This window comes from Sciurus carolinensis, chromosome 4 (assembly GCF_902686445.1).
Source record: "Sciurus carolinensis chromosome 4, mSciCar1.2, whole genome shotgun sequence".
Classification (NCBI taxonomy): domain Eukaryota; kingdom Metazoa; phylum Chordata; class Mammalia; order Rodentia; family Sciuridae; genus Sciurus; species Sciurus carolinensis.
In genome coordinates this window covers 117,296,310-117,323,507 of record NC_062216.1, presented here as the reverse complement: position 1 = coordinate 117,323,507, position 27,198 = coordinate 117,296,310, and the positions used below count along the sequence as shown (strand labels likewise).

Genomic DNA, 27,198 nt, shown 5'->3' with positions numbered 1-27,198 from the left:
GAACTGTCTGCTCTAAGGAGCTCTTCCACCCAATCCATGTCAGGCTGGGTACTCACATTGAGGTGGGTGACACCCCGGTCAATCTGTCGCCGGTGTCGGTTGGAAGTGGTAGGAGGTGCAGCAGGTGGCAGGCTTCTATAGGAGATGGTGCCTGTGTGCCAGTTGGTCCAATAGACACGGCCGGCCTTGACATGGACATCCATGGCATCGATGCGGACACTCTCATCACCTTGGAAGGCCTGCTCGTAAGCGGAATGGGGATGCCCAGGAAACAGGCTGCGGATCTCATTGTCATCAGCAATGTACAGGACCTGGTACTCAGAGCCTGGAAGGGCAATAGGCTGGATGTCAGGTGGGGATGAAATGCTGCTGGAGGCCAGGGCTATGGGCTGGGTCTGGTACTAGGAGGAGGGTGCCACCAGTCCAGCCCTTATCACCCTAGCAATATCTTCTGTCCTAATTGACCATCTGCTCCAGCCAGAAGAAGATGCTCATTCTCCCAGTGCTGGGCCAGAGGGCTTCAGCCTAACCTCTGAACATCCCCTCTTCTCTGAGATGATCTATTATGACCTCCTCCTTCAGAAATCTGTCCCTGCCCCTCCAGCCTCAAGGACTTCTGCCTCCTCCTGGCCTCTAGATGGCATCACTACACTCTCTGACTCATGCTGTCTGTTAGGTGCTTGTTGGTGCTCACGCATGTGGGAGTTTATGTGCATGTCCACAGAGGGGTATGAGTGTGCACAGGTGTGAGAGTGCCTGGCTGTGTGTATCTATGAGCTCATGTGCATGGAGGGTATGTGTGTGCACAGGAATGTGTGTAGGTGTTTGCATACAGGCATAGGGAAGGCACAGTGGAGGGCGGGCACATGTGGCAGTATAAGTGTGCCAGAGTGACTCTGAGTGTGTGTTCCTCCTGGGAGTAGTCAGGGAGGAACATGTGTGCCATAGGGGAGTGCCCTCCCTGCTGAACTTCAGAGTTAGAAGGCTGTGCCATCTGCTTATGCCACACCGTGTCCAGGATCCTGCATCTTGGGTCTGGGGTTCCATGCCTGGGCAAGGGTGTGTGGGGGGAAATGTTGCATTCCAGGCTGGCGCTATTTTGTATCCTGGTGTTGCCTGGTCCCATCCACCCTTCCTGCCCTCTCCTGGCTCTGTACCTTCCGCTTTGCAGGTATTGTGTGTCTTCATGAAGTTTCGGGCACAGCTGCAGAGGTGGCCGCCCTTGGTGTTGTTGCAGAGCTGCGAGCAGGTGCCGAAGCGCAGGCACTCATTGATGTCTGGGGGTTACATAGAAGGGTCATGGGGAGTCCGGTCGCTGGGGCTTCTGTCCCCCAATCCCAATTTCCTACCCTGGCATCCGGGCTGGCCTGGCACAGTGTGGAAGCCTGAGCGGCAGGCACAGTAGGCGGCTTTCTCAGTACGCACACAGCGTGCCTCATCCCCACAGATGCTGGCATTGGTGGCGCAGCTGGTCAGCTTGGGGTCTGTGGGGGATAGAGAGTGGATTCCCTCCCGGATCCCCTCCTCCCAAGCCCAGCCCCACCATGCCATGATTGGGTCTTACCGATGCTGCAGTCCTCCTCGTCAGAGCCATCCCCACAGTCATCAAACATATTGCAGCGCAGCGAGGAGGAGAGGCAGCGCTGGTTCCGGCACAGAAACTCCTTCTTGTCTTTGCAGTGGGGGATCTGTGCTGTGGGAGGCTCTGGAGAGGACAGGGGGCTTCAGGCCCTGGGTATTTGCCACACTGTCCCTTCCTCCCAGATGGACCCCATGGATACCAGAGGGTCCAAGCCTGGCTGTCTGTCAAGCTTGCAAGGGGAACTGGTTAATCATTAGATTCCAGCCTCCTCCTCCAGATGTAGGACATCAGAAGCCTCTTCTCCCCAGGAGCTTCTCTCTCACAAGGAAGGCCCTCAGGCTCCCAGCAATTATCCTCCCCAGCTGCTCACTGGCCCCCTGCTCACCACAGTCCTCCTCATCAGTCCCATCCCCGCAGTTGTCAGTGCCATCACACTGGCGCCCGATCCACAGGCAGACACGGTCGTTCTTGCAACGGAAGGGCCGATTGGGAGGGCATACAAACTGGGCTGCGGCAGCCAGGAGACAGCAATTAGCCTTGGGTTGAGGGGTAGAAGGCCACGGCAGGCCACTGGGGAACTGGGGAGCCTGGGAATCCCACCCTCCCCCTGGAGCCCATCCCTGCCCTGACATGCCCCAAATCTCACCACACTCCTCAGGGTTCTCATCCGAGTTGTCCCCACAGTCGTCCTCGCCATCGCACTTCCAGGCCAGAGGCTTGCACAAGGTGTTGTTACACTGGAACTCGTCCAGAGGGCAGGTCCGCACTGGGAGCCAGGGGGAGCAAGGAGAGAAGAATGAGCCAGGGGCTGCAGGTTGCCCTGCTAGGATAGTGCCTAGAGTCCTCCTCCACAGGTGGGGCTAGGCCCAGAGGAGTCACCAGAAAAGCAGTGGCACAGCTAGACTAGACCCACATTTCATTTCTACCTGGTGGGCAGAAGGGCAAAGGTGCCTCCTATGGTAGTTAGGGGAGGAGAGGCCATTTTTGTCAAGTGTCCAGAGGGGTTGGAGGGCACTCTGTTTGGTGGATGTGGCAGGGCAGGCGGGCCTAGTGTTTTTCTGTGATAGGCACAGAGGTGCAACAGTGGGTAGGAGACCAGGTTCAGGTCCCTGTCCTCAGCCTACCAGGGCAGAGCCAGGATGTCTGCCCTCAGAGTTGGGGTCCCTATCCCTCAACTTTCTCTCCTGGCAGACTTCATGCTGTCCCCTTTTTCTGCTGAGCCCAGGCAGGTCTGCCAGGGGCAGGGTCTGGTTCATTGTATCAGGGAAGGAAAGTGAGCAGGACTTGGCTTCTCAGGGCAGCAGACTGGTAGGAACTTGTGTTGGTGGTGGGTTACAGGGACACAACCTGCAGACTTCTGCTGGTTCTCAGCCCAACTGAGCCCAATTAGGTGCCACTGGAGAGAGTACCACCTGCACAAAAATGCACCCAGCAGCCCTGAGTCTTGTTTAGTGCTGTATCTCCAACACCTACAATGGTCAATAAATAACTGTTGCATGAATAATGAATATGGGGAAGAATGAGAGAACTTGGCCACACGATGGGATGGGGATGTGGGAGGGCCAGGAGAAGGCAGGCTGGAGGGGCTCACCGCCAGTGCCGCAGGCCTCCTCATCACTGCCGTCCATGCAGTCAGCATCTGCGTCACAGCGCCAGCGCAGGGGGATACAGTGACCACTCTTGCACTGGAACTGGTCCATGTCACAGCGGGGGGTGCAATCTTTCTGTGGGCATGGGAGCCAGCAGCCTGGTCAGCTTGGCACCACTGGGGCCCTGCTCTGACTCTTCTGAGGCCTCCTTCTTTCTGGTTCCCCACCCACCTCATCCGAGCCGTCTGCACAGTCATGGTCCCCATCGCACTTCCAGCGCCCAGCGATGCAGCGGCCATTGGCACAGGAGAACTCACTCTCAGAGCAGGGCCGAGGGGCTGGGGAGGGACAGGGGAGAGACAGATCCCAGCAGGGTGGGCACAGGGACTCAGCCCTCAGCCAGCTCCAAGTCCTTGGAAGTGATACTCTGGAGCCCAAACCCCATCCCTGTGTCCTTGAAGGCCACAGGTGACTGGTGTAATAACTAAGATGCTCAACCGATCCTGGGCAGAGCCAACTGACCGCCCTCAGGGGACAGTGCTTACCCCACTGGGAACAGACACGTGGGAGAGAGCATGGGCCCTTGGTCCTGCCTTCAGGGCAGGCTGTGTGTGGGGAGGGTAGAGGAGGAACAAGACCACTAAGACAAGCACTGGGTCTGGGGAGAGGCCAGTGAAGGATGATGGGCAGAGGCACAGAGGGGATGGGTGGGCTCTGGGGCAGAGACAGGGCACGGTGGGAAGCAGGGCACATCAGAGACACCTACCTCTGCAACCCCAAGAGGACAGTGTGAAAATGGAGAGAAACATGAGATGAGGTGAAATGGCACAAACTCAAGTACACGACATGGAGTGGGGTGTGGTGAGGCAGGAGGGAATTCTGACCCTTGCCCTGGGAGGGGGCCCCTTGCTCTAGCCCAGATGGGTGGCCGTAGGGGCAGGTGTGCTGAGCAGGGAGGTGCAGAGGCCTGGGGAGGGTGAGCAGTGGGCAGGCTGGGGCAGGGTGTGGCACATACTGCAACTCTCCTCATCTGAGTTGTCCCCACAGTCGTTGTCATAGTCGCACTGCCAGCGGCCTGGCACGCAGCGGTTGTTCTTGCAGCGGAATTGGTATGGTTCACAGGTGCGCTCATCTAGGGAAGGTGAGATGTGGTAGACATTGGGACAGTCAGGGATGGAGTGGCAGGTAGATATTATGATCACAGGTGGGTGTGGTTTGAGGGAAGCTCAGCTCTGGGAAGCCCAGGCTGTGGTGTGACATGTGGGGTCTACAAAGAGGTTAGGGATAGAGACATGAGTTCGTGTGTGTTGGGCGGGACATGGGGGAACAGCTGCTTTGGGAAAGGAAATGAACAGGTTCCTTAGTGTGTGCAGAGAAGATTCTGCACAGGTATGTGTTGATGAGGTGTGGCGGGGGCATGGAAGAGGGGATTAGGAGGTGGTGGGCATGGAGTGGGAATGTCCCACAGCAGGCAGGAAGCCGGCACAGGGCCATGAAGAGACATGGTCAGCATGCAGCCCAGATCTCTGACTGCAGGTGGGCACCATGCCACCCCACCCTACAGATTGCCTTCCTCTGAAGTGGGGGTGGGGCTCACCACACTCTTCCTTGGGCTCATCTGAGCCATCCCCACAGTCATCCTCTCCATCACACTTCCAGCGTGCTGGGATACAGCGGCCTGAGTCCTTGCAGCGGAACTCATCCACTCCACAGGTCATTTGGGCTGCAAGGGAGGGCAGGGAGAGGGTTAGGCCTTTCCAGAAGCCTGCAGCTGGGGTGGGAGTGGGCACAAGGGTGCACATGTGCAGGTGGTGGCAGAAGCAGACACTTTGGGGGATGGTGGGCTCCCCAGGAATGCCAGGCCACTCACTGCAATTGGCAGGCTCGTCACTGCCGTCCACACAGTCATTGTCCCTGTCACAGACCCAGACGCGGGGTATACAGCGCTTGGTGATGGAGCACTGGAACTGGTTGGGGGCACAGGTCACCTCAGCTGTGGGGTGAGTGAGAGAATGAGGATCTCCCCTTTGTGCCCCCCAGCTCAAGGTCACTGTCCTCTCCCTCTTCTAAGCCCTGGTCCTGGTTTGGCCAGCAATTTCTTGGGAGGAAGGAACAGTTTATCTCCAATTTTAATGCTTTTTCTTTTCTGGATCTGTAATATCTCCAAGAAAGATAATTTTATGAGCAAACCCGGTTACATGGATGATTGGCGTTACCCCTCTAATAAAGTAACCGGAGCACACACCTGTAGTCCCAGCAGCTCAGGAGGCTGAGGCAGGAGGATCAAGAGCCAGCCTCAGCAACTTATTGAGGCTCTAAGCAACTCAGAGAGACCATAAAATATAAAAGGGCTGGGGATGTGACTCAATGGTTAAGTGCCCCTGGGTTCAATGGCTGGTACCAGAAAAAAAAAAAAAAAAAAAAAAAAAGGAAAAGAAAAAGACATAGTGGGGAATCAACGTGCATCCTGTGTCTGGCTTGCTGCCCAGCACCCTGGCCCCTATGGCCTGAGGCACTCACGGCAGTCCCTCTCGTCCTCGCCATCTCCACAGTTGTCCTGCCCATTGCAGCGGAAGATGCCAGGAATACAGCGGTTGGTGTTGGTGCACTTGAACTGACTGGGCAAGCAGACGTGGATGTCTGTGGGGGCAGTAGGAGGAGAGGGTAACTAATGGCAGACTGCTCCCTCCAGGGACAGAGAGGGGGCCCAGTTCCCTTTGTGGACAGGTATGGGTCCGGGGCATTGAGCAGTAGGAATCCAGCCTGGATAGAAAACTGCCATTGGCTAAATCTGCCTTGCTCTTAAAACCCCCAAATCCTGGGGAAGGAGGTTAGCTAGTGGCTGGGCAGCCACTTACCACAATTGGCCTCATCACTATTGTCCTGGCAGTCATTGTCCCCATCACAGATGAAGGCAGGGTTTGTGCAGATGCCTGTTGAGCACTGGAACTGTCCTGGGCGGCACTTGAACTCGGCTGCCGGGGAGGTGAGGCTTGGCGTCAGAGGAGCAGGAGGCGGGCATGGTCAGGACCCTCCCTGAGCACTGCAGCCTCCACCTCTCTGGCAGCCAGTGAGGCCCCTTCTGCCACCTGCACCCTGGGCACTCACGACAGTCTGGAGGCTCATCTGAGTGGTCCCCACAGTCGTCCTCAGTGTCACACTTCCACCAGAAGGGGATGCACTTGTCGTTCTTGCACACAAACTGGAGGGCAGGTGGGGGCAAGAGGGGTTGGTGGGCTCTGGGGAACTCAGAAGTTTTTCTTTTGAGGGGTTAGGATGCTTCAAGGAAGTGGCAGGGTCAGGGTGTTTGGGTGGAGGTAGACTGGATGGGAGGATGAGATGGGAAGAGAGCAGGAAGACTGGGCAAGGGGGTGTCTGCTTGGGGGAAGGTGTGTGGAAGTCAGGGCTGGGGGGATTAGTGAGGGAGGGTCGTGGTTAGGGTGTGGAGGTGTCTGTGTGTAGTGACAAGTATAAATGTATTGCTGTTGGGAGACAAGAGGTTGGTAAGAAATGTGGGGGTGTTTGCATGGGAAAACCAGGTGTGTGAGGACATTAGAGCAAGTGTTGGGGTCCAAGGAGGATTGGGGGGACTGGTGTGAGGGGTCAGGGAAATGGGGGTCCAGAGGAAAGCCTCACCTGGCTTGCAGTGCAGTTGGACACACAGGTGCGTCCATCGCCACCCAGGTAGAAGTTGGTGGGGCAGGCACATTTGTGCCCACCCCCAGGAGACAGCAGGCACAGGTTACTACAGCCACCATTGTTGACCTTGCAGGGGTGATTGGGAACTGACAGAGAAAAGGTGGTTAAGGGGCAGTTGACTGCCTGATTTATGACTTCCCAAGTCACTGGCCTCTGGCAGATTGAGGGCAGTATTCTCTGTGGAGTTTCTAGTCTTCTGAAGGCTAGCTGGCCAACTCTATCCTGGGTAGAGATGGACCTCAATCTCGCCTCTTTCAGGAAGGAGCTGGAGCCTGAGGCAGGAGAGGACCCTCTCAAGGTCCCAAGACCAGGCTGGGTCTCAAACTGACATCCTGCAACATCTTTGCCCTCCCTTATGGCCCCTCCCTGCCTCCTGGGTCCTACTTTGGTGCTCTGCACCCAGACCCACCCCTCTCTGGACTCCTTGACTGGCCTCAGAGCCTAATTGCCATAGGACTCCATGATTAGGCTGAACCTCTCATGAACCCAACCATATTCTATTTACACCTTTGGAATCTCCCAGTACCTAGCAAAGAGTACTCAGTCAATGCTGGAGAGGGGATAAGCAGAAACTTCCACTAACCTGGGCACCCTGCCCCTTCTGGGTCTGCACACTACTCTGGGGCCCTCTGTACCCAGCTTACCCTTCTCTGATTCTGTCTCTTGCTCACTTACCATCTGGTTGGCGCAGGGCATGGAAGACATGCAAGTCCATGGGCCGGTGCAGAGTGCTGATTAGGAGAGTCTTGTTGGTGCCCGTGGTTTTATGGGCTCGGTTGATGGACTTTGTCTCCCAGTCAGTCCAGTAGACATAGTCCTCAAACAGGGTCAGTGCAAAGATGTGTGGGATGTCTTGGCTTAGCACTGTGGGGGGCAGCAGACAGGCACAGCAGCAGTCAGCTCCAAATGCAGACAGAATACTTTGCCTACTTGATCTCCTTAATCCCTACCTAACCATGCAAGGTGGGCATGAGCCCCAGTTCCAGATGGGTCTGTGGCTTCTCAAGGTTGCAAGCTAATGAGTGGCAGACTTTCCACAGAAATTCCTGTTCTACATAGTATATGGCTCCTCTTAGGAAGTAGGGAGTGTTTCCCTGCCCCAAGCTTCCAAACCCCACCTCTCTGAGTTGCTATCCTCAGCTATTCCTAGGAAACGCCTCAGTTTCTCCTTACCAAGGAGCTGGATTGTGGCCTCCTGCCTGAGCCAGTCCTGGGGAATGCCCTGAGTACTCTGAACCCCTATTTGATGGGTGGTGTCCTTATACCATACCCCATTTTGTTTTGTTTTTAAATTTGGTACTAGGGATGGAACCCAGGAGTGCTTAACTTCTGAGCCACATCCCCAGCCCTTTTTATGTTTTATTGTAAGACAGGGTCTCACTAAGTTATTTAGGGCCTTGCTAAATTAGTAAGGCTGGCTTTGAACCTGTAATCCTCCTGTCTCAGCCTCCCGAGCCTCTGAGATTATAGGTGTGCACACTGTGCCAGGCTACCCTCTGACTTTTATGCCCACCCCCAAACCTGATCTCCTGTCACTTCAGGCCCATGTCCCCCTAGGCCTGCTATGCTTGGGCAGCCTCAATGGCACACTGACCGACATGGCGATTGGAGCCATCCAGGCTGGCAAATTCAATGTAGTCCTCGCGGGCATCAGCCCAGTAGATACGCTCGGTGACATAGTCCAGTGTCAGGCCATTGGGCCACGTGATCTTGGTGTCCACGATGACGCTGCGGCCAGACCCATCCATGCCAATCCGGCCAATCAGTGAGTGGTCACCCCAGTCTGTCCAGTATAGGTACCTGGCAGGTTGGCGGGCAGTGAGCCTCAAGAGGTCCAGTGCATGGTCCTACTGGGAGCCTGCAGGGAGCCTGGGCCTGGACACCTGAGGGTATCACTTTTCAGGGGCTTCCCCCACCCTCCTTGCTCACATACCCATTCTGCACGTCCACCACCAGAGCCCTGGGCTCACGGAGACCTGAGCTGACCAGCACTGTCCGATAGGCTCCATTGAGCTTGGATACTTCGATGGTGTCCCGGCCTTTGTCACACCAGTACAGGTTGCCCCCGACCCAGTCCACAGCCAGCCCATCTGGGTTGCTGAGACCTGTCCTGTGCAGCACCTGCAGGCAGGGAGGGACAGGGTAGGAGGAGCCCTGGGTGACCTGGGTAGGACCCTCAGCTTCCCATTCCTATAAAATGGGGTAGGGCTCCCTCTCCTGGCCTTGTTGGGAGGATCATGGATGTAAAATGCTCGTTCCTGGGCCTGACACTAAGTGGGTGTCAGCAAGAGCTCCAGCAAAGTGTCTGGATGACCAAGACCACACCCAAGGCCCACAGTGCCTGGAGTATAGGTGTAAGGGAGGTCAGGCATAGGGGGACTTTCTAATAACTAGGGAAACCTGGGGAGGGCAGTGAGGAGAAGGGCAAGAGGAATCCTTGAGCCCTCACGCTCTGGCCTTGGGGGAGGGAGAAGTTAGGATAACAGAATCATGCAATCTCTCAGTGCAAGAGGGAGAGGGAAATAATTCTGGTAGGTAGGAGGGGAAAAGAGGAGATGATTTTAAAACAGAGTCATCTGGGGAGTAGGACTGAGGTCACATCTGTGGGGGCCCAGCATGTCAGCTGAAGGAAGACTGCCCCTTGGTCCCACCTGCACATTGCTTCCATTAAGGTGCATCCTTCGGATCATACTGCCCTGGGTTGTTACATCTGTCCAATAAATCATCTGCTCTCGGTAGTCAAAGTCCAAGGCAACAGCATTGTTCAGACCCTGGATTTGGAGAGTGGGGAGAGTGGAAGAAGTCAGTTATGGCAGCAGGGTCAGGTTTTGCATTGGGGGGAGGGGAGACGTGCAGTCAGGAGATGTCTAGCTGGAGAGGCAGTAGTGGTGATGATCATATGACCAAGTGGGAAGTGGTGGGGAGGCCATGCTGGGCAGGGTGAGGAGGGCCTGGGTTTGGGTACCTGCTTAAGCAGTGTGTAGTTGGAGCCATCCAGGTTGAGCTTGCGCAGGTAGTACCGGTTGGCGAAGATGAGAAATGGCTCCTCTTCTGGAGGCAGAAGATCTTGGCTCAGTTCCCAGCTTGGGCATGTTCTAGCAGCCCTGGTCCCCCAGCCAGCCTCAAGCTCTGCTGTCCCAGCCCTCCCTCCACAGCCCAGCTGCCTGGGTCACCTCATGTCCTCCAAGTGCCCATCTCACCAGTCACAGCTTTGCAGCTATGGGGGTCACCGCCACGCGGGGCATAGCCCTCCACACACAGACACTTGTAGCTGCCATGGGTGTTGATGCAGCGCTGGCTGCAGGGGAAGGTGGTGCTGCACTCATCCACATCAGCACATGTCCGGCCGTCATCCTTCAGCCGGAAGCCAGGGCGACAGCGGCACTGTGGACACAGGGAGACTTGGGCTTGGGATGTGGCAGGGGTCTGGGCCTCCCACTCAGGAGACCCAGAGTCAGAGGTCCTCTTGACCTGGCCTTGCCACAGGGAGGCAGGTAGCACGCAGGTACTGACCCGCCCTGCTAGAGGTCCTGTCCTGGATGTTTCTCTATCAAGACTGATGCCTGGGCCTCCCCAGGGGTGTCTGGTGAGCAGCATTGGACAGCATCTATAGTGTGTCAACTCTCCCTTCAGGCTGGCCTCTCCCTTGAACTCCCAAACTGTTATCTGTTGCCTACTCGAAATCCTCTCTCTTCTCTCACAGCTCTTATCTTATCTGTCAGCAAATCCTGCTCACTGCACCTTCCAGGTAGACACAGAACCAACCAAGCAAAGGCTTCTGCGTTCACTGCTGCACCCCCAGAGCCTGGGACACTGGCTGGCAGAGTGGGCACTCAATGAACACTCAATGGGTGGATGAATGAATAAATTAGGAGGTGGAGCAAGCAGCTTTGGTCAGGTCTAGGAAGCCCCACCTGGGGGCTGGGCATACCTTGAAGCCAATCTTGAGGTCCTCACAGTCCTGGCTGCAGCCACTGAGCTTGTGGCTGAGACATTCATTGACGTGGCAACCACGTTCGTCTGAGCCATCACCACAGTCGTCCTGGCCATTGCAGAGCAGTGATTCGGCCACGCAGCGCCCACTGCTGCACAGGAACTGTGATGAAGCATTGCACTTGTGCTCTGTGGAGGGCGGAGGTGGCAGGTCAGTGAGTCACAGGCTTCTGGGGAAAGCGGGAGAGAGGGGAGCCCCACACTGGGCCCACCTGGGCTGGTGCAGTGTGGATTCTTGGGGGCCTCATCACTCTGGTCATGGCAGTCATTCTCGCCATCACACTCCCACTGGCGGGAGCTCAGACAGCGACCATTGGCGCAGCGGAACTCATTGGGGCCACAGGTTGGGTATTCTGGGAAGGAGAGAGGGGACAGTGAGGTTGGTGTCCTGGGCATAGCTCAAGCACAGCCCAGAGCAGGGCCCAGCCTCTCATCTCAGCCCTAGGGCTTACCACACTCAGGGGACTCGTCGGAGCCATCTGCACAGTCACGGTCGTGGTCACACACGAAGTGCTTGGGGATGCACTGGCGGTTCTGACACATGAACTCACGGTCATCGCAGGTGCTGTTGTACACTGCAGACAGAGGCAGAAGGCCCCTCAGCTCTGCCCAACAGCTGCTGGCTGTCCGCCACCCCTGACTCTCCTGTGACTCGAGTGGTAGAATGGACAGAGTACTGCATGGGGAGTCTGGACCTCTGAGCTTAGGGGGTCCCACTGACCGGCTATGGGACCCCTGCTCAAGCACTTTCTCTCCTCTACCTCAGTTTCCCCCATTTGAAAAGTGAGACCATGGTCATTTGCTGCCCACCCACACCTCATGACCCCTGCCACTCACAGCAGCCAGCTGCAATGCTCTCGTCCGCACCATCAGCACAGTCCTTGTCACCGTCACAGAGCCAGCGCTCAGGGACGCACACATGGGTGCCAGGGCAGGAGAAAGAGGAGGGTCCGCATGTCTTGCCTTCTGTTGGGGCAGGGAGCCACCGAGGGACTCAGGGTCAGGCAGAGTGGAACGGGCAGCTGTGGGGACATGCCCCATGGCTGTGGGGGCCCCTCTGCAGGGGTGTGTGTGTGGTGGGGCACATCCCTCCCTTGACACCTCCCCCAGCCTGATCCCAGCCACTGCTCACCACAGTGAGCTGCCTCATCTGAGCCGTCCCCACAGTCATCACTGCCATCACACAGCCACTGTTTGGAGATGCAGCGATGGTTCTGGCACTCAAACTGGGCCTCTGAGCAGAACTTGTCTGGGACAGTCAGAGGATGTAATTAGATGGTGGGAGGGGAGAGGAGGATGGTGCTCAGCTGGGGAGGCAGACGCCATGGGAAGGACGGGAGAGGTGCCCACAGCAGCCCTGTCGGGGGCTCAACAGGAATGGAGAAATGGTCCATTTCTGAGCCTGAGGGTCAGGTGGTGAGGTGCATGGCAGAAGGCACTGGGTACCCTTCTCCAAGGATGGTACTTCCTGGGAGGACTAAGAGGCAGGGCCTGGGCACAGCCTTGGTGCTAGGTTGAAACTCTAGCCCACAGGTGCTCTGGCTCCCACTTGGTGAGCAGGGTATTGCTGTCACTTACTGCAGTGGGTCTCGTCCTCGCCATGTTCACAGTCGTCTTCCTTGTCACATGTCCAGCTCATAGGGATGCAACGTCCACTGGGGCAGGCAAAATAATTGAGGGGGCATCTGGGGCGCTTCACACCTGGAGGGCAAGGGAGGTGTGAAGCCACTGCTAGCCTCAGGGGCTGCTGCCTACCACCCAGCTGCCACTGGCTGACCTGGGCAGTCACGCTCATCGCTGTAGTCCCCGCAGTCATTGGCACCATCGCATACCCAGCTGGGCGCATAACACAGGGAGGTCCGCTCGCAGGGTTGGAAGAGTACACCCTTCACACCCAGGCGGAAGTAGCTGCTGCAGTCAGTGGCACCTGGTGGGGGGTGATGAAGGGTGACACCTGGTTCCCAGCTGCCGGCCCCCAGTGCCTTCATGTATTTCAGAGAGCTGAAACACTGTCCACGCTGACAACTCACTGCCTTGCTCCCTGAAGCCCAGGGAATCCAGGAGCAGGAAGGGGCAGAGGAATGTTATGAGGACACAGGGCAGGGGAGAGCAACAGGCTGAGGTTCAAGGAGGCACTGGTGGGGCATTACTTACTGCAGTTCATCTCATCTGAGGCGTCTTCACAGTCCACGAACTGGTTGCAGCGGCTGGAGTTCCCAATACAGGTCCCATCCCGGCAGCGGAATTCACCCACACCACAGGCAGTCTCTAGAACAGCGCCACCCAGTACTGTCAGGTCAGAGTTCCTTCAATGGGGGCCAGGAGGACCTGGCCCAAAGAGCTCCTGGCCCAAAGCACCTACTAGGACTGTCTTCAGAGTGCATGAACTAGATGCCCAGTGGCCTGGGACAAAAGCTCAGCCAGGGCAAGGGCCAGGCGGAGGCTCAGGTTCCAAGGGAGTGAGGTCTGGGCCTGGGGTGTGGGAGTGTCCCACTTACTATTGCAGGGAATCTCATCAGAGCCATCCCCGCAGTCGTCTGCCCCATTGCACCACAGCATGTTGGACACCAGCGGCCATTGTTGCATTGACGGAATGTCTTCTTGCAGCGGCGGGAGTCTGCAGAAGGGGGAGTGTCAGAATAGGCCGGGAGGGGCCTCTACAACTGTGAGCACAAGCTCACTGCCAGCCATAGGCCTGGTCCAGGCCAATGGTGCTTCTGCCCTTCACCGAGCTCCCCGGACCTCCTTCTCAGACCACGGAGTTGGGTCACAACACTGACCAGGGGCCTGGGGGAGGACCAGGGCCGTGGGCCTGGAAGTGGAGGGGCTGGTGTGGGATCCTTACTGCAGTAGGATGGCTTCTCGTCAGACTTGTCCTTGCAATGGGAGACACCGTCACACGTGAGGCCGAAGTTGATGCACTCACCGTTGGCACACTCAAACTCATCTTGGGCTCGGCAAGAGGAATTCACCGCTTGGGGGGAAGATGGGAGGAGCTTCATAAGTCAGGGTCCCTGCCTGAATGCCCATATCCCTCTCCCCTGTGGACTGGGGTCACTCTCAGCGCCTTCTTGGCAAAAAGTTTCAGGGCCTGGGTTGGAGAGTCTGGGAGATGATCCCTTGTGGGCTAGTGTTCCCAGCAGCTCCTTCCTCAGCCCCTCTTCACTCCCTCACCTCGGCAGGTGAGGTCCTCCTGGAGGATTCGGCCTCCTCGGCAGGAGCAGTTGACATGGCCTTGGTGGGGTGAGCAGGCACAGGTCCTGGCAGCCCCCATTGTTGATGCGGCAAGGGGAGAGTTCACCTGAACAGGGATGGTGAACACAAGCTGCAGAGTGTGCTCTGCTGTGCACACACCCAAGGTGCCCCACCTAGCCCCTGAGTCTCTGGATGGCCACTGCAGGCACAGCAGTTCACAGCAGAAGGGGCAGGTGCCTTGAGAGGCCAGGAGGGGATGTTGGGGTGGTGAGGTTGCAGATGTGTGTGCTCCTACATGGGGCACTCTGGGCTTTGAGGTGCATCTCAGGGTGATTCTAGTCCAAGGAGCCTTGAGATCACAGTAGTGGCCCCAGAGCGTGTGTGAGGAGCAGGTGAGGGGCCTGGGAAAGTAGTGAATCTGGGTGTGGGTCACCTGGTCAGCTAGGCCCAGCATGGGCATGGGCATGGCATATGCAAGTGCATGTACAGGCTGAGGGTGGGCATGGGCAGTGCCGGGCATGCCTATGTGCAATCAGGTACTGTAGTGTTATGGTGGCTCTGTATGGGGCAATGACCAGGGCATGTGCTAAGGTGTCCAAGGATGAGAACTGGGGGAGGCGTGGGTGATATGTGTGTGTGCACAGATGTCTTGAGGGGTCCGGAACAGAGGAGTGGCAATCGTTTTAGAATTTCTTGGGGGCAAAGGTATATATAGGTGTGTGTTTGGACAATGGAGACCCTGCAGGAGCAAGACCAGGTTGTTTGGTGTGTGTGTGTATGTGAGTATGTGTAGGCACAGTGAGCAGGAAAGTAAGGCTGGTGACGGTGGCCCCACTCACAGCTGTTGGTGTCGTTGGCCACAGCGATGATGCCCATTGGCTGCTGGGGGATGTCCACACGCAGCAGCTTCATGTCACTGCCTACATACTTGTTGGCCCGCTGCACTGCCCGCCGCACCCAGTCAGTCCAGAAGATGTGCTCCCCGTACACGGCCAACCCGAAGGGGTGAACTGGCTCTGACTTCAGGATCACCTATGGAGACCGCAGCTTCACTGTCACGGTGTGGCTCAGGCCTCTCATCCGACTCCGCCTCTGGGTTGGCGGCAGGGACTAGGAGGGCCTGGGAAGCCACAGAATGGGAAGGACCCGTGGAGGCATCTTGCCATTTCCTATGTCTAACTGATAAGGAAACCAGGCTCTGATAGGGCTCAAGAGAGTTGCCCAGTGCCAGGACCCCGTGGGACTCATCTCTTTCTGCTCTTCCCACTGCGATGCACAGCTACTTTTCTGGTGCCTGTGACTGGGCAGACTGGCTGCCCCCTGACCCTGGCCTCCCCGTTTTACCCGCCTGCCTGCCCCATAGACTCACATAGCGGTGGGAGCCGTCATACTCGCACCGCTCAATCTTGTCCAGGGTAGCATCGGAGAAATAGAGCTTCTCTGCACGGTGGTCAATGGCCAGGCCATTTGGTGTGCGGATGTCTTTCTCAATGAGAGTCAAGACGTTGGCTCCAGACAGGGCTGCCCGCATGATGCTTGGGTGCTGCTCATTCCAGTTGGTCCAGAACATCAGACTGGGGGGAAGAGGAGCACAGGGCTCAAAGAGTCTGCCTTGGAGAACACAGGCCAGCTGTGAAGACAACTAGAACCCAGGGGCTGGCCAGGGAGTGCACCAGACCGCAGTGCATGAGAACCTCAGAGCCACAGAAGCCAACATAACACTGATGTCTGGAAAGGGATGGCTACTGCACATACAATTCATCCACTATATGGTCAGATCTGATTTACTCTGTGTGTATGTGTGCGCGCGCGCGTGCGCACAGGCACACTATAGTGTCTGTGACTTAACTGTCTAATTCGCTGAGATGAGAGATCATGTAGCCAAGTGAGTCAGGAACTCGGGTTCCAAAGCTGGTTCCACCACTTAAACCAGGTGGGTGCCCTTAGGCAACTTACTTCACCACCATGAGCCTCAGTTTCCTGAGGCCTCAGGGGCCATTTAGTATAACACAATGTGACAGTGTAGTCCATCCGTATTAGGTGGTAAGTCCTGGATTTTTGTTCCTCTAGATACACACTCACTTGGGCCTGGGCTGGGCAGGGGAACCAGAATTTCCAGTGCTTCACAGACAACCCTTATGCAACACTGGACTCTGAGAACCACCAAAGGACACAAGAGCCAGTTCTGTCATTTAATTTTCCAACAGGACCTGTCCTTGCCTCCTCCCTCTTTGACCTGGCTGCTGCTCTTATCACATAGCTGGTGAACTTGTCTCTTCAAATCTCTCCAGGTCTCACTGTTTACTCCCCTGGACCAAGTCCCCCACCACAGCTGAACTACTGTCTCCTCTGCTAGGCCATGGAGGGAAATGATGCTTCTTGTCTCTTAGGGAGATACTGGCTGCTCCTGAGCCTCTGTGGGCTCATGAGGACAAGGCTGTAATTGTAAAGGCCTCATCCTGGAGAAGGGCCAGGAGTTCTTGATGACCACGGAATCAGGGTGGGAGTTTGGAGGGAGGTGACATCTCCCTCCAGCTTGTCAAGAGAAAATGGTTGTCCTGGGACAGCAGTTACAGTCCTGCCCTTGACTTGTGAGAACTGGACTTGACTTGTCAGTCCCCACCAGGGACTTTCAGATCCAGCCCAGATCACACTCACTGTGTGGAAAGGTCACACTCACAGGAGGAAAGTCACCTGTGATCAACAAACTTACATGTGTAGGGATTACATGTGACACCACCATGGCTTCTAAGTTTGGTGAAGCTGCTCCGTGTGAAAGTGGGGTGGAAAGCTGAGGAAGGCTTTCCTGGGACAAGCAGTCAGCAGCCAGGAACACGGCAGACTTTCTATCTATCTGACTGAGTTTTCTGGGCCCTCCAGTGCCCCAGTGCCAACTTCTGGGCAGACTTGGTGAGGAGGTGGGGTCATCAGAGCCTCTGCTTACCTCTGCCCCTCGATCTGGCCCACACTGGCTCCTTCCAACTCCCCCAAAGTGTCTGCTCCTTCTAGCCCCCTGACCCTGGCCTGCTCTTTCTCTTTGGGTACCCTGTACCCTTTCCCAGCTTCAGTGCACTCAGACTAGGGCTCAGCACGGCCTCTGTGGTGACATCCTCCCTGACATCCAGCCAGGGCAGACTCTGGGCAACACAGTCACTAAACTCCCTGCTGCCTCACCTTGAGTAGAACACCAGAGGCCCCATCCCTTGTTCCCTACTGAGTCCTCAGCACATCCCTAATTCTCTGAAGCCACTTACTCAGTGAACAACAGAACTGACTGACTGAGGGGAAAGGAACTTGGTGGGTAACCAAGAGGTACTTTCCCCTGGGATGGGGGGAGGCAGGCAGGGGAGCCCAGAATGATGGTCTCTCCATGGAGGCTCCAGGCCCATGAGGGATAGGCCTTGCAGCCAGCCCAGACAGGTGAGGTCACCAAGGGTCATGGCAGGGAAGCCTGGATCTTCGTCATCAGTCATGTCCCTACAAGCCAGACAGGCTGAGGCAGGAGGGAACAGAGGGCCCTTGTGCTGGGTCAGCTGTGCCAGGCAGGCTGGGCTGGGGCTGGACTAGAATTACATCAGGGTGAGGAATCTCGGTTCAGTACACTCACCGTTTCTATGTAGTTGCTTTTGGGTTTTGTTTGTCCCTTAGTTTCCTAGTAAAGCTTTTTGAAAACATTCCAAATGCTTCTGAATCAGGGGAAAAAGTGTTCACATGTGGGCCAGGATTGTCATGGTGTGGGGTAGCTCGTGAGAGACCCACACAGCGGGGTAAGGCCTGTCCCCACAGGAGCACAGAAGAAGTGAGGACCCCAGGTAGACCCTGGGGGACTGGGGAGCACCCACCCATAGGGGATTTTCTTCAAGTTCCTGGCTTACCCCCTTGCCTTCTTTGCAACCTGACCCCAGCTTCCTGGCCTGCCTATACCCTGCAGAATTGGGACAGTCCCCTTGTTGTCCTTCCCCACCTTCAGTTTTCCCTCCCCCAGGCTTTGGTTCAAAAGGTCTTTTCCTATGCAGGCAGCCTTCCCTTGACTTTCCCATTTCCAGGTTCTATGCCAAGCACAGCCTCCATGATGCCTCTCAGTCCCTGTCACAGCTCGTGCCATTGCCCATGAATATGACTGCTCTGCCCAGCTTGGGGGCTTGAGCAGGCTCAGCCTGTGGATTTCACATTCCTGGGGAGCAATGAACATTCTTTTTTTTTGTACTGGGGATTGAACCCAGGGGCACATAACCACTGAGCCACATACCCAGCCCTTTTTAATATTTTATTTAGAGACAGGTCTTGTTAAGTTGCTTAGGGCCTCACTAATTTGCTTGAGGATGGCTTTGAACTTGTAATCCTCCTGCCTCAGCCTCCCAAGTTGCTGTGATTCCAGGCATGCACCATCGAGCCTGGCTCAGTGAACACTCTTTACCTGAAATTTTGAGTCCTAGAGCACCAGAGGACATACTCTGTGCCTTGAACTTGGCAGACCAATGAATGAATCACAAAAGCCAAAGTGGCCTTCACAGTCCCTGACCTCCCCTTTGGTTCCAGCACCTGAAATATTATTCTTTACCATATCACAGATGATGAAACAAGCTCAGTGAGGTTTTGCAGCTTGCCTGAAGTCACACAGCATAGAAGGGCGGAACCTGGGTTGCAACCCACCTCTCCAACTCCTGCATCCCCAACCTGGGGCTACCTGAGACAGTTTCTGCTGCCCTCTCAGCCCACCTCTCCCGATCCCCAGGCCTGGCAGCTCACTTCTGGCATTCATCCAGCACGAAGGCCCGTGGGTGGTCATCTCCAGACATTGTGATGACTGTCTCTCGCTCAAAAGCCCCTGGGCGCGTCTGGTCCACTGTGTGGCGGGTGATGGTGGATGTTGTGTAGCTTGTCCAGTAGAGAGTGTCCCAGCCACGGTGATAGGCTAGGCCTTCCACAGAGCCCACGTCTGTAAAGAGACAGAAGCAGCCATGGTTGGGAGCGGACCAAAGAGCACAGTCAGAGGGGAGCCTGGGCAGGAGCTAAGGCCAATGGCCTGAGGTACTGGCTCCCCTGACTGGAAGGGGGAATGTGGGGTATGGGGTGCAGCACAAAGGACTCGGGTCCCCAAGGTCCTTTAGTACCTTGACTCCTCCTTGACCAGCTTACCATCACCTATCCAAGTGATCCACAGTCCACTGCCTAACCCTTCTCCCTGTCACTCCACTCTTGGGCGACTTGGCTTTTGTGCGGTCACACTTTTCAGGAGCTACTGATTCTAACCACTGGGGTGCAATGTGGGCTTCAAAAACTTGACTTCTGCTTGAGCAGGAGTGGAAAGCTTTCTACTTCAAAAGATCTGGACTGAATTGTGTGGTAAAGGAGACATCTAAAACCATGATGCACTACGAGAGACAGAGCTGAACAGTGGTGCCGGAGGAAGACTCAGGTCAGTGGCTTCCAGCTGTACGACAGAGCGGCTGCCGAAAGGCTGTGCTGCACTGTAGTTCCAACAGCCTGAAGGGAGGGCGGTCCTGCCAGTCTCTGTGATCAAGCCACAGTCACAGAGTGTTGAGTTTAGCTTTAGACACTTTTTGTTTTTTCTGGTGCTGGGGATAGCACCGGGGTCTTGTGCTTGCTTAGCACACACTCTACCACTGAGCTACACACCAGTTACACCTGTTTAAAAACAGACATGTGGACAGAACTTAGAACAGATAATGTCCCTGAGAGAACAAGTTTTCTCTGCTGCGTGTGCAACTCATTCAGCTCCTGGCAGGTATTTATGGAACAAATGACTGAAGGAATGAATAAATGAATCAAAGGACTAGGCTAGCCAGCCTGCAATAGAGAAGATGTAGGGGGACAAAACAGCAGTTTTTGAAGAGCTAAAAGGCTGTCATTATAGGACAGTCCTATGACTGACTGTGACCATGCTTGGGCACATACCAATCCCCTGTGCCCAGCTAAGCCTTCACATGCAACATCTCTGGGATCTTGTCTCCTGACAGGTGAGAAAGTTAGGGCTTGGCATGAGTGGGAAGCTCACCCAAGGTACTGAAATGCTAAGGGACTGGAGTTGCACCTTGGCCCGAGTCTGCAGCCTATGCTCTGCACACTGGACTCTGCCAGGGAGAACTCTGGTTGTTGTGGGCAGCCTATGGGCAGAACCAGGCCCCAAGGGGACCACCTCTGACTCCAGGTACAGAGAAACTTTGAAGTAACTGTAATAACAGTGATCCAGCTGGCCCTTAGCTAGGGACCTGCAGCAGGTGGGATTTAGAACCAGGGTAGAGTGGGCTGGCTGATAACTGTGAGTCTATGCTGACCACCTCACCCCCACTGCCTGGGAAGACTTGGGGTCTGGCTCACTCTCCACAATGGTGGTCCTCCCGGAGCCATCATCGTTGATCTGCTGGATGTTCCCAAAGTGAATGTCACTGAAGAAGATGCGATTAGGGGTTCCTGGGGAGGTCCCTGCTCGGTAGTCAAAGGCCAGGGCAATAACATTCTTCATGTGCTCAGGGTCCTCAAAGGGCTGCACAGGTGCATTGAGGTTGCGCTCATCTGACAGGTGGATGCTCTTGAGGATGGTGCGCTCTGAGTAGAGCAGGTAGCCAGCGTACTCACGACAGGACGCCCCATCTTCTGCCAGCATTCCATGGGCACAGGCACAGGCCCGCTGTCCACCACCCCGGTACAGACACAACTGCTGGCACCCGCCATTGGCCACCGCACACACATTGGTGCCTGCGGGGAGAGGAAGTTACAGAAGGCAGGGCCCACCTTTGGGAAAGGCCTCTGTCAGCTAAGTCCAGTGGAAATTCCATCCTGCTCCTCCCCAGCTCAGACAACCCTCCGGGACCCAGAGTCCAACATCCAGATCTGTTCTGGAGCTTAAACCTTTCTTTCACATCCTGGGGTCCTGGGAGCCCCCAAGTAAGTGCCCTGTGGTTCAAACCTCTCTCCTAGGCCCTCTCAAACCTCTGCTGGCCTCTCCTCCTAGCCCAGCATCTTGCCTCACCTTTCTGCCGATCCCTGTTGAAGACCTTGATGTCTTTAAGCTGCACCCCAATGCCAGTTCGCAGGGGCACAGAGTCTGTGGCATTGTCTTTGCTCCCTCGCTTGATGGAGCCATTGGCATGAGTCCTGGGGGAAGGGAAGGGTATGAGCAGGGTGTTGATGAAACCAGGAGGGAGGGAACAGATGAGAGAAGGCAGGACAGAGCCCTCACCTGTCACTCCAGTAGATGAAATCCTCAAATACAGACACTGAAAACATGTCCATGTTGTTGCTGGACAGGACCACCTCACGGTTCTCACCTGTCTCCAGGTCGATGCGCTCAATTTTGTCCATCCGAGCATCACACCAGTATAGCTTCCCATCCTGCAGGCCAGAGGTCCCACCTTACCTCAGAACCTCACTCCCCACCAACTCCCATATCCCAGGCAGCAGAGTGTGTGGCCTGCATGGGACCCTTAGTTTAGCTTTCCCCCACTTCCTCCATGTCCTCCTGCCCTCTGACCTGCCCAAGATGCCACCCTCTAGGTGTTCCTCTACTCCCCACTTCTGAGTGATCCTCCCATCATCTTAGGGCAGAGGAGACCTATTCTGGGTCAGGGCTCGGCTAGAAGACTCCATAACTCTGCCTGGTCCATGTCTTCCCCCCTGAATGGGGCTCATCACAAGGAAATTCAGAGTGGTAGAGCAGAGCCAGGGGATCTCCCATTAGCTGCAGGGCTGAGTCTGGGTCCAAACCTGATAGTCCACTGAGATGCCATTGGGCCAGCTGATGCTGACATTGACCAGTACCACTCGCTCTGTGCCATCTAGGCGAGACCGCTCGATACGGGGGTACTGACCCCACTCAGTCCAGAACAAGTATCTGCAGGATGGAGGTGGAAGTGGAGGGTCAGACCCCAGTCCATGCAGGAGAGGAACCTCATCAGTGACAGTGCCAGACCCACACCAGCCTTTCTAGCTCCTCACCCCTTTTCCGGGTGGACAGTGATGGCCCGGGGCTTGTCTAGACCCTGGGAGATGACTACGTAGCGGAAAGAGCCATTGAGTCGGGCGACCTCGATGACATCAAAGCCCTGGTCTGTCCAGTAGATGTTGCCTGAGGAGGAAGTTTATGGGGCTCAGGGAGGTCAGTGGGGACATATTACCTGGTACCCCTCTACCCTTAGATCTCCTTGTAGTTCCCCATTGGTCCCTGCCTACTCCTTTTCCTCTTCTTTTGAGGCTCCCATGTCCCCCCACCACCCAGTCCTCTGTCCCACCTTGAGACCCTGGTCTCTCCCAGTGCTTACCTGCCATCCAGTCCACTGCAATACCCTCCACACGTCCAATGCCATTGGTTACCACATCCTCACGCCATGTCTGGTCCCGCTTGGCCCGACTGATGGTGCTCAGGCCCATGTCCACCCAGTAAATGGTGTCATTTTCTGGAGGCAGAGGAGCCAACAGGGGATGCTCAATAAGATAGGGACAAAGAAGGGGGTCAAAATCACATAGGAGGTCAGGGCAGAGGTGCAGAATTGCTGGAGGCATTTGGTGTTTGGAAGGCAAGACAGTGGGCAGTGGGGCAGCTCAAGTAGTTCTTCTCTTCAAGCCAGTGCAGGCAGCCTGTCACTGGGTCTCAGAATGCACCACCCACAAAGCTCCTGGGCCATGTCCCATTCCCTCACTACCAAATGGCTCACCAGCATGGAAGTCGATGCCAACAGCCAGTGAGGTCCCCGACACTGGGACCAGAGCATCTGACTTGTCATTAGGATCCAGGGGTATTCCCCGGATTCCCTCATGCACAGAATACAGGAGAAAGGAGCCCACACCTGAAAAAGAAGGACACTTCAGGCATGGGCCTTGCTGACATCCTTGAAGCTTGGCTCCTGTCACTCTCAACATGTTATATGCATACCTTATGATATATTCCCCAAGCCATCTCCCTCACCCACAATATACACACACACTGGCCTGAGGCCAGGAGCCTGGAGCTCGGTGGGAAGGACAGCAACCTGGCCAGTAAGGCTGGAAAACAGGGCTCTGCCAGACCTCTAGCCACCACTAGAGGGCAGCAGAGACCCAGCCTTCTCTCCATGTGCTCTGCCCTCCACCACTCCTCAAAGGCCCTTAGGGAGAGTCTGGGAAGATGGGAACAGAACCAGCACTTCAAAATCTAGATTTCCAGTTTAGTGCTCTGCTGATCTTAGTTTCCTCTTCGTCCTGACTCTGCTGTATGCCACATCTTTTCCCAATACCTGAAACTCAAACCTTCCTAGCAGCTGGCTAGTCTCCTGAGTTAGTTTTATTCCCTTTTGCCCACGTCTTAGGAGGCACCACTATCCAGGCATCCCAGAATCAGCCTTTGCCTTTATCCTGTTGACAGAGTGTGGTCCCAAAAGAATCCCTAAGTGGGCCTTGGTTGCTAAAGCTCCACAAATAAAAAAGGATGAATGGTTGGTCAACTGAGTTTAGAAAACCCCAGATACTGGAGTTCTTTCCTGAAAAGATCTCAGTACACAAGCATATTCAAGGCCCTGAAAGTTGTGCAGTAAAAATATACTGTCCAACTTTGTTCGATTCAGCATTTGTTTCTGTAACATCTCACCACATCAAAGAGGGAGGTTCCTGGGAGCGCACTTTGGGAAACGCTGTCCTGGGGCAAGCTTGTAAATCAGTTAGCAGGTTCTTGTGAAATGTCTCTGAGTCTCACCCCTTCCCTTCAACCCAGCGGCTCAGCCCAGACCAGGCCCCATCTCCACATGGGGATTACTCCTAACAGCCTACTAACTGGTCTAACTGCCTCGGTTTCTCCCTCCCCCATCCTGTGGGCTCTCCGCCATCCGGTTAATCTTTCCCAAACATCACTTTCCAGGCATTACTGGCAGAGAACACATAGGAGACCCACCCTCCCTCACAGCCTTATCACCAGGATTTCCCACACCCTACCCGCCACTCAGCTCAGGGCCCCTGCACACACCCACTTATTCCTCCTGAACTTTGGTTACTTGGCTTTAGCTATACCCCTTGCTTTGTGCATAGTCCTATCTACTTTTCTTTTTTCTGTGTGTGTGTGTGGGGGGGGGATTGAACCCAAGGCCTTGTGCAATGCTAGACACATGATTTACCACTGAGCTACATCCCCTCCTTTGAGCCACATCCCAATCCTACCTGTCTTATAAAGCTAGCTCAGAGCACACCTCTTCCACCAAGCTGGCCTACCTCTGCCAGCTGGCATCTACTTCTCCAAAACCTACTGCAGGCACTGGACAGTCATAGCCATTTTATGGTCCAGCTTCCCTGACATGTTGGCCTCATCTTCTGGCTCAGGCTACAAAGCACAGGTATAGGAACTTCTGTCCCTGAGATTCCCCCACAGCACCCACCACAATGGGGTTTAAACTAAGCATCTAGCCCAGAAGGCCCTTGATAATACATAATGAATATAGTCTTGACACCAAGGTAAGAAGAGGAAGCTGTAACCACTGTAGGATAGGAAGAGTCAGGGCTGGGGACCTGGGCCCAGGCAGGGAAGAGAGGCTAAGCACTGACCCTCGCAAGCCTGCTGGCCACTTCGGAGGCTGTAGCCAGCTGTGCACATGCAGGAGCGGGTTGTCTCTGATGTGGGCAGGCAGAGCTGGGAGCAGTCACCATTGTTGACACTGCAGGGGTTGCTGCCCTCATGGTCTGGGGGAAGCAGGCAGGAGGAAGAGAAATAGGGTTAGATGGCCCTCTCAGAATCAGGCTCAGGCTGATCAGGGATGGTCACCACCTTCACCTGGACCCAACTCTCAGGTCTTCTGACCTCCCAGGCCTGGACCTTGTGACCAGGTGCTAATATAAACCTTTGTGAGAATGAGGAAAAGAAAGCCCCGTGGGTGGTGAGTGGAGCTTAACCCACTTTCATCCCCATTCATTCTTTTGTCCCACTGTTCTGGCAGGCTGCTCCTGGTGGCAGCTCCGAAGCTTCTCTCTGGCCCCCGACTCCCTTGCCTGTGAAGCCCTGGACTCTGGGGCTCTTGTCCCCAGTGCTCACCCAGCTGGATGCTCTCATCATAGACCTTCATGTGCATCACCAGCGTGGTGCTGTTCCGCAAGACCACGGACCCCGAGCCGTCAGCCTTGTTGCACGTGCCCATTTTCTCCGACACCTGATCTGCCCACCACAGCTTGTCCCCTGGGGTGGCAGAAGGGAACAAGATCCTTAGGGAGGTACCACACCTAGCTTTCCTGAAGGGCTTGAGGCCCTGGAGTCATCAGGCCTATCACAGGGTGACCCACAGACCAGCACCCTGCTTCTGGCCAGCCCTGCTCTCATCCCTACTCCCTCCCAGGCCCTCACCCATGATGGCCAGAGCAGTGGCCTTGCCCAGCTGGCTCCGCATCGTCTCAATGATCTCTAAACCACTCCCGTCCAGGTTGCAGCGGTTGATGGTATGGTTCCCCGAGCTGATCCAGTAGAGCTTGCTTTCAGGGAAGTCGATAGCCAGGCCTGCAAGAGGAGGGTGTCACTTCCGGGGAGCCTGGCACCAGGGTAGATCCAGGGCTGGGAATGGAGCATGTGGAAAGGGCACGTGGTTCTGGTGGGGAGGGTGGCGAGCACTAAGCAGGGGACTGGTGTGGGAAGGGGCAACTGAGCATCAAGTGGAAGAATTAGGGAAGGGCTGCAGAGACAGGGAGGGCAAGCTCGTACCCACAGGACCCCTCTGGCCACTGAAGAGCAGGGTGCGATTGCTGCCATCCATGTTGGCCATGCTGATATTGTCGCCATCAGTCCAGTAGAGCTTCCTGGAGAAGGGTGCCGAGAGGTGAGGGTCAGAGTCTTTTCTTTCCTGTCCCCACTCCCACATCCCCAGCCCTGGGCCCTGGACTGACCCACGCAGTGGGTGGACAACCAGGCCATGAGGCTGCTCCAGGCCCTGCACCACTGCATTCTTGAAGGAGCCGTCCAGTCGGGCCACATTGATCTGCTTCTTGTTGGTATCGTAGCTTGTCCAGAACAGGTTCCGGGACACCCAGTCCACAGCCAGCCCATGGGCATTTGGCAAGTCTGGGGGAACAAGCAGAGGGTTGGTGGTTGGGTATTTGCAGGGCATAGGTCAAGAGGGGAGCTAGAGTGGTTTCTGGAGAACAGGAATCAGGAAATCTCAGGTTGAAGCACTGAGAGGAAATGGAATTAGAAAAAGGAACATCAGGTCTAAAAAGACCTGGGGCTGGGGTTGTGGCTCAGTGCTAGAGCGCTTACCTAGCATGTGTAAGGCACTGGGTTTGAGCCTTAGCACTGAATACAAATAAATCAATAAAATAAAGGTCCATCAACAACCAAAAAATAAAAAGTAAAAAAATAAAAAAAGACCAGGGAGCAGGGGCTGGGGAACAGGGTCAGCAGCCAGGACTAGGGGGGCTGCACCCACTAGTGGAGGGGTCAGGGCCAGGACAGAACCTGCAGAAACAACCGTCTCCACGCCTGTGCCATTGATGAAGGCCCGCTTAATGGCTTGTGTCCTCACGTCAGACCAGTAAACACGCTGCTCCCGAGCATCGTAATCGAGCACTGTGACGTTGTCAATGTCAGGCACCGTGAAGGAGATGATGTAATTGTAGTAGGGGGCGTCCAGATCCACACCCCGGATTTCCATCTGACGTGCGTACAGCAGAAACTTCTTAAATTCTGTGGGTGTGAGGCTAGTCACTGAGGGTGGTCCCCTGCCTCCAGGCTTCCCATCCACCCAATTCAGGTCTGCTCCTCTTGAGGTTCCCTCTGCCCTTGACTTTGGGGAAGCAGTCCTGCCAGATGTAGACTCCTGACAGGATTATAGCTTCTTATCCCAGTGCTTATCTCCTGGGCCCCTCCTTCTGAGACCCTCTCAGCAGGGACTCGACCTTCACTTAAACCAGGGGTCCCAAGTGCCTTAGACCTCCCCTTCAGCCTCAGTTTACTCCTGGTCTGAGGAAGGGGCTTCCCTACCATAGCAGGTGGTGTTGTCCTTGTGGAGCTTCATGAGGTGGGGACAGGCACAGGAGACAGTCCGGTTGTAGTTGATGAGGCACAGGTGGGAGCAGGGGCCCCGGCCCCCATTGGCTTCACATGGATTGGGAGCTGTGGGTAGGGAAGGAAGAAAAGCAGCAAAAACATCTTGTGACTTGTTGGTCCCTACCTGGCCT

General features: G+C 55.6%; 1 protein-coding gene across 1 annotated transcript in view; it reads right to left on the bottom strand.

Moving 5' to 3' along the window:
* Lrp1 (LDL receptor related protein 1) overlaps positions 1-27,198 on the bottom strand; it is a 79,047-nt gene that overhangs the window by 5,560 nt on the left and 46,289 nt on the right. The window contains 51 exon segments of the mRNA XM_047548687.1: positions 57-325; positions 1,158-1,277; positions 1,350-1,484; positions 1,565-1,705; positions 1,968-2,090; positions 2,229-2,348; positions 3,174-3,306; positions 3,403-3,509; positions 4,187-4,303; positions 4,769-4,894; positions 5,042-5,164; positions 5,692-5,811; positions 6,030-6,146; positions 6,280-6,373; positions 6,808-6,956; positions 7,546-7,734; positions 8,465-8,670; positions 8,804-8,991; positions 9,522-9,641; positions 9,836-9,921; positions 10,071-10,254; positions 10,802-10,992; positions 11,076-11,216; positions 11,316-11,438; positions 11,701-11,829; positions 11,996-12,112; positions 12,442-12,564; positions 12,641-12,790; positions 13,018-13,131; positions 13,362-13,433; positions 13,436-13,480; positions 13,709-13,837; positions 14,038-14,104; positions 14,106-14,164; positions 14,898-15,090; positions 15,428-15,632; positions 18,808-18,997; positions 20,401-20,778; positions 21,053-21,177; positions 21,263-21,414; positions 21,787-21,913; positions 22,018-22,147; positions 22,341-22,475; positions 22,734-22,865; positions 24,586-24,720; positions 25,070-25,210; positions 25,376-25,525; positions 25,727-25,821; positions 25,909-26,083; positions 26,477-26,704; positions 27,002-27,133. Of these exon segments, the coding sequence (XP_047404643.1) occupies positions 57-325; positions 1,158-1,277; positions 1,350-1,484; positions 1,565-1,705; positions 1,968-2,090; positions 2,229-2,348; positions 3,174-3,306; positions 3,403-3,509; positions 4,187-4,303; positions 4,769-4,894; positions 5,042-5,164; positions 5,692-5,811; positions 6,030-6,146; positions 6,280-6,373; positions 6,808-6,956; positions 7,546-7,734; positions 8,465-8,670; positions 8,804-8,991; positions 9,522-9,641; positions 9,836-9,921; positions 10,071-10,254; positions 10,802-10,992; positions 11,076-11,216; positions 11,316-11,438; positions 11,701-11,829; positions 11,996-12,112; positions 12,442-12,564; positions 12,641-12,790; positions 13,018-13,131; positions 13,362-13,433; positions 13,436-13,480; positions 13,709-13,837; positions 14,038-14,104; positions 14,106-14,164; positions 14,898-15,090; positions 15,428-15,632; positions 18,808-18,997; positions 20,401-20,778; positions 21,053-21,177; positions 21,263-21,414; positions 21,787-21,913; positions 22,018-22,147; positions 22,341-22,475; positions 22,734-22,865; positions 24,586-24,720; positions 25,070-25,210; positions 25,376-25,525; positions 25,727-25,821; positions 25,909-26,083; positions 26,477-26,704; positions 27,002-27,133 (7,250 nt within the window).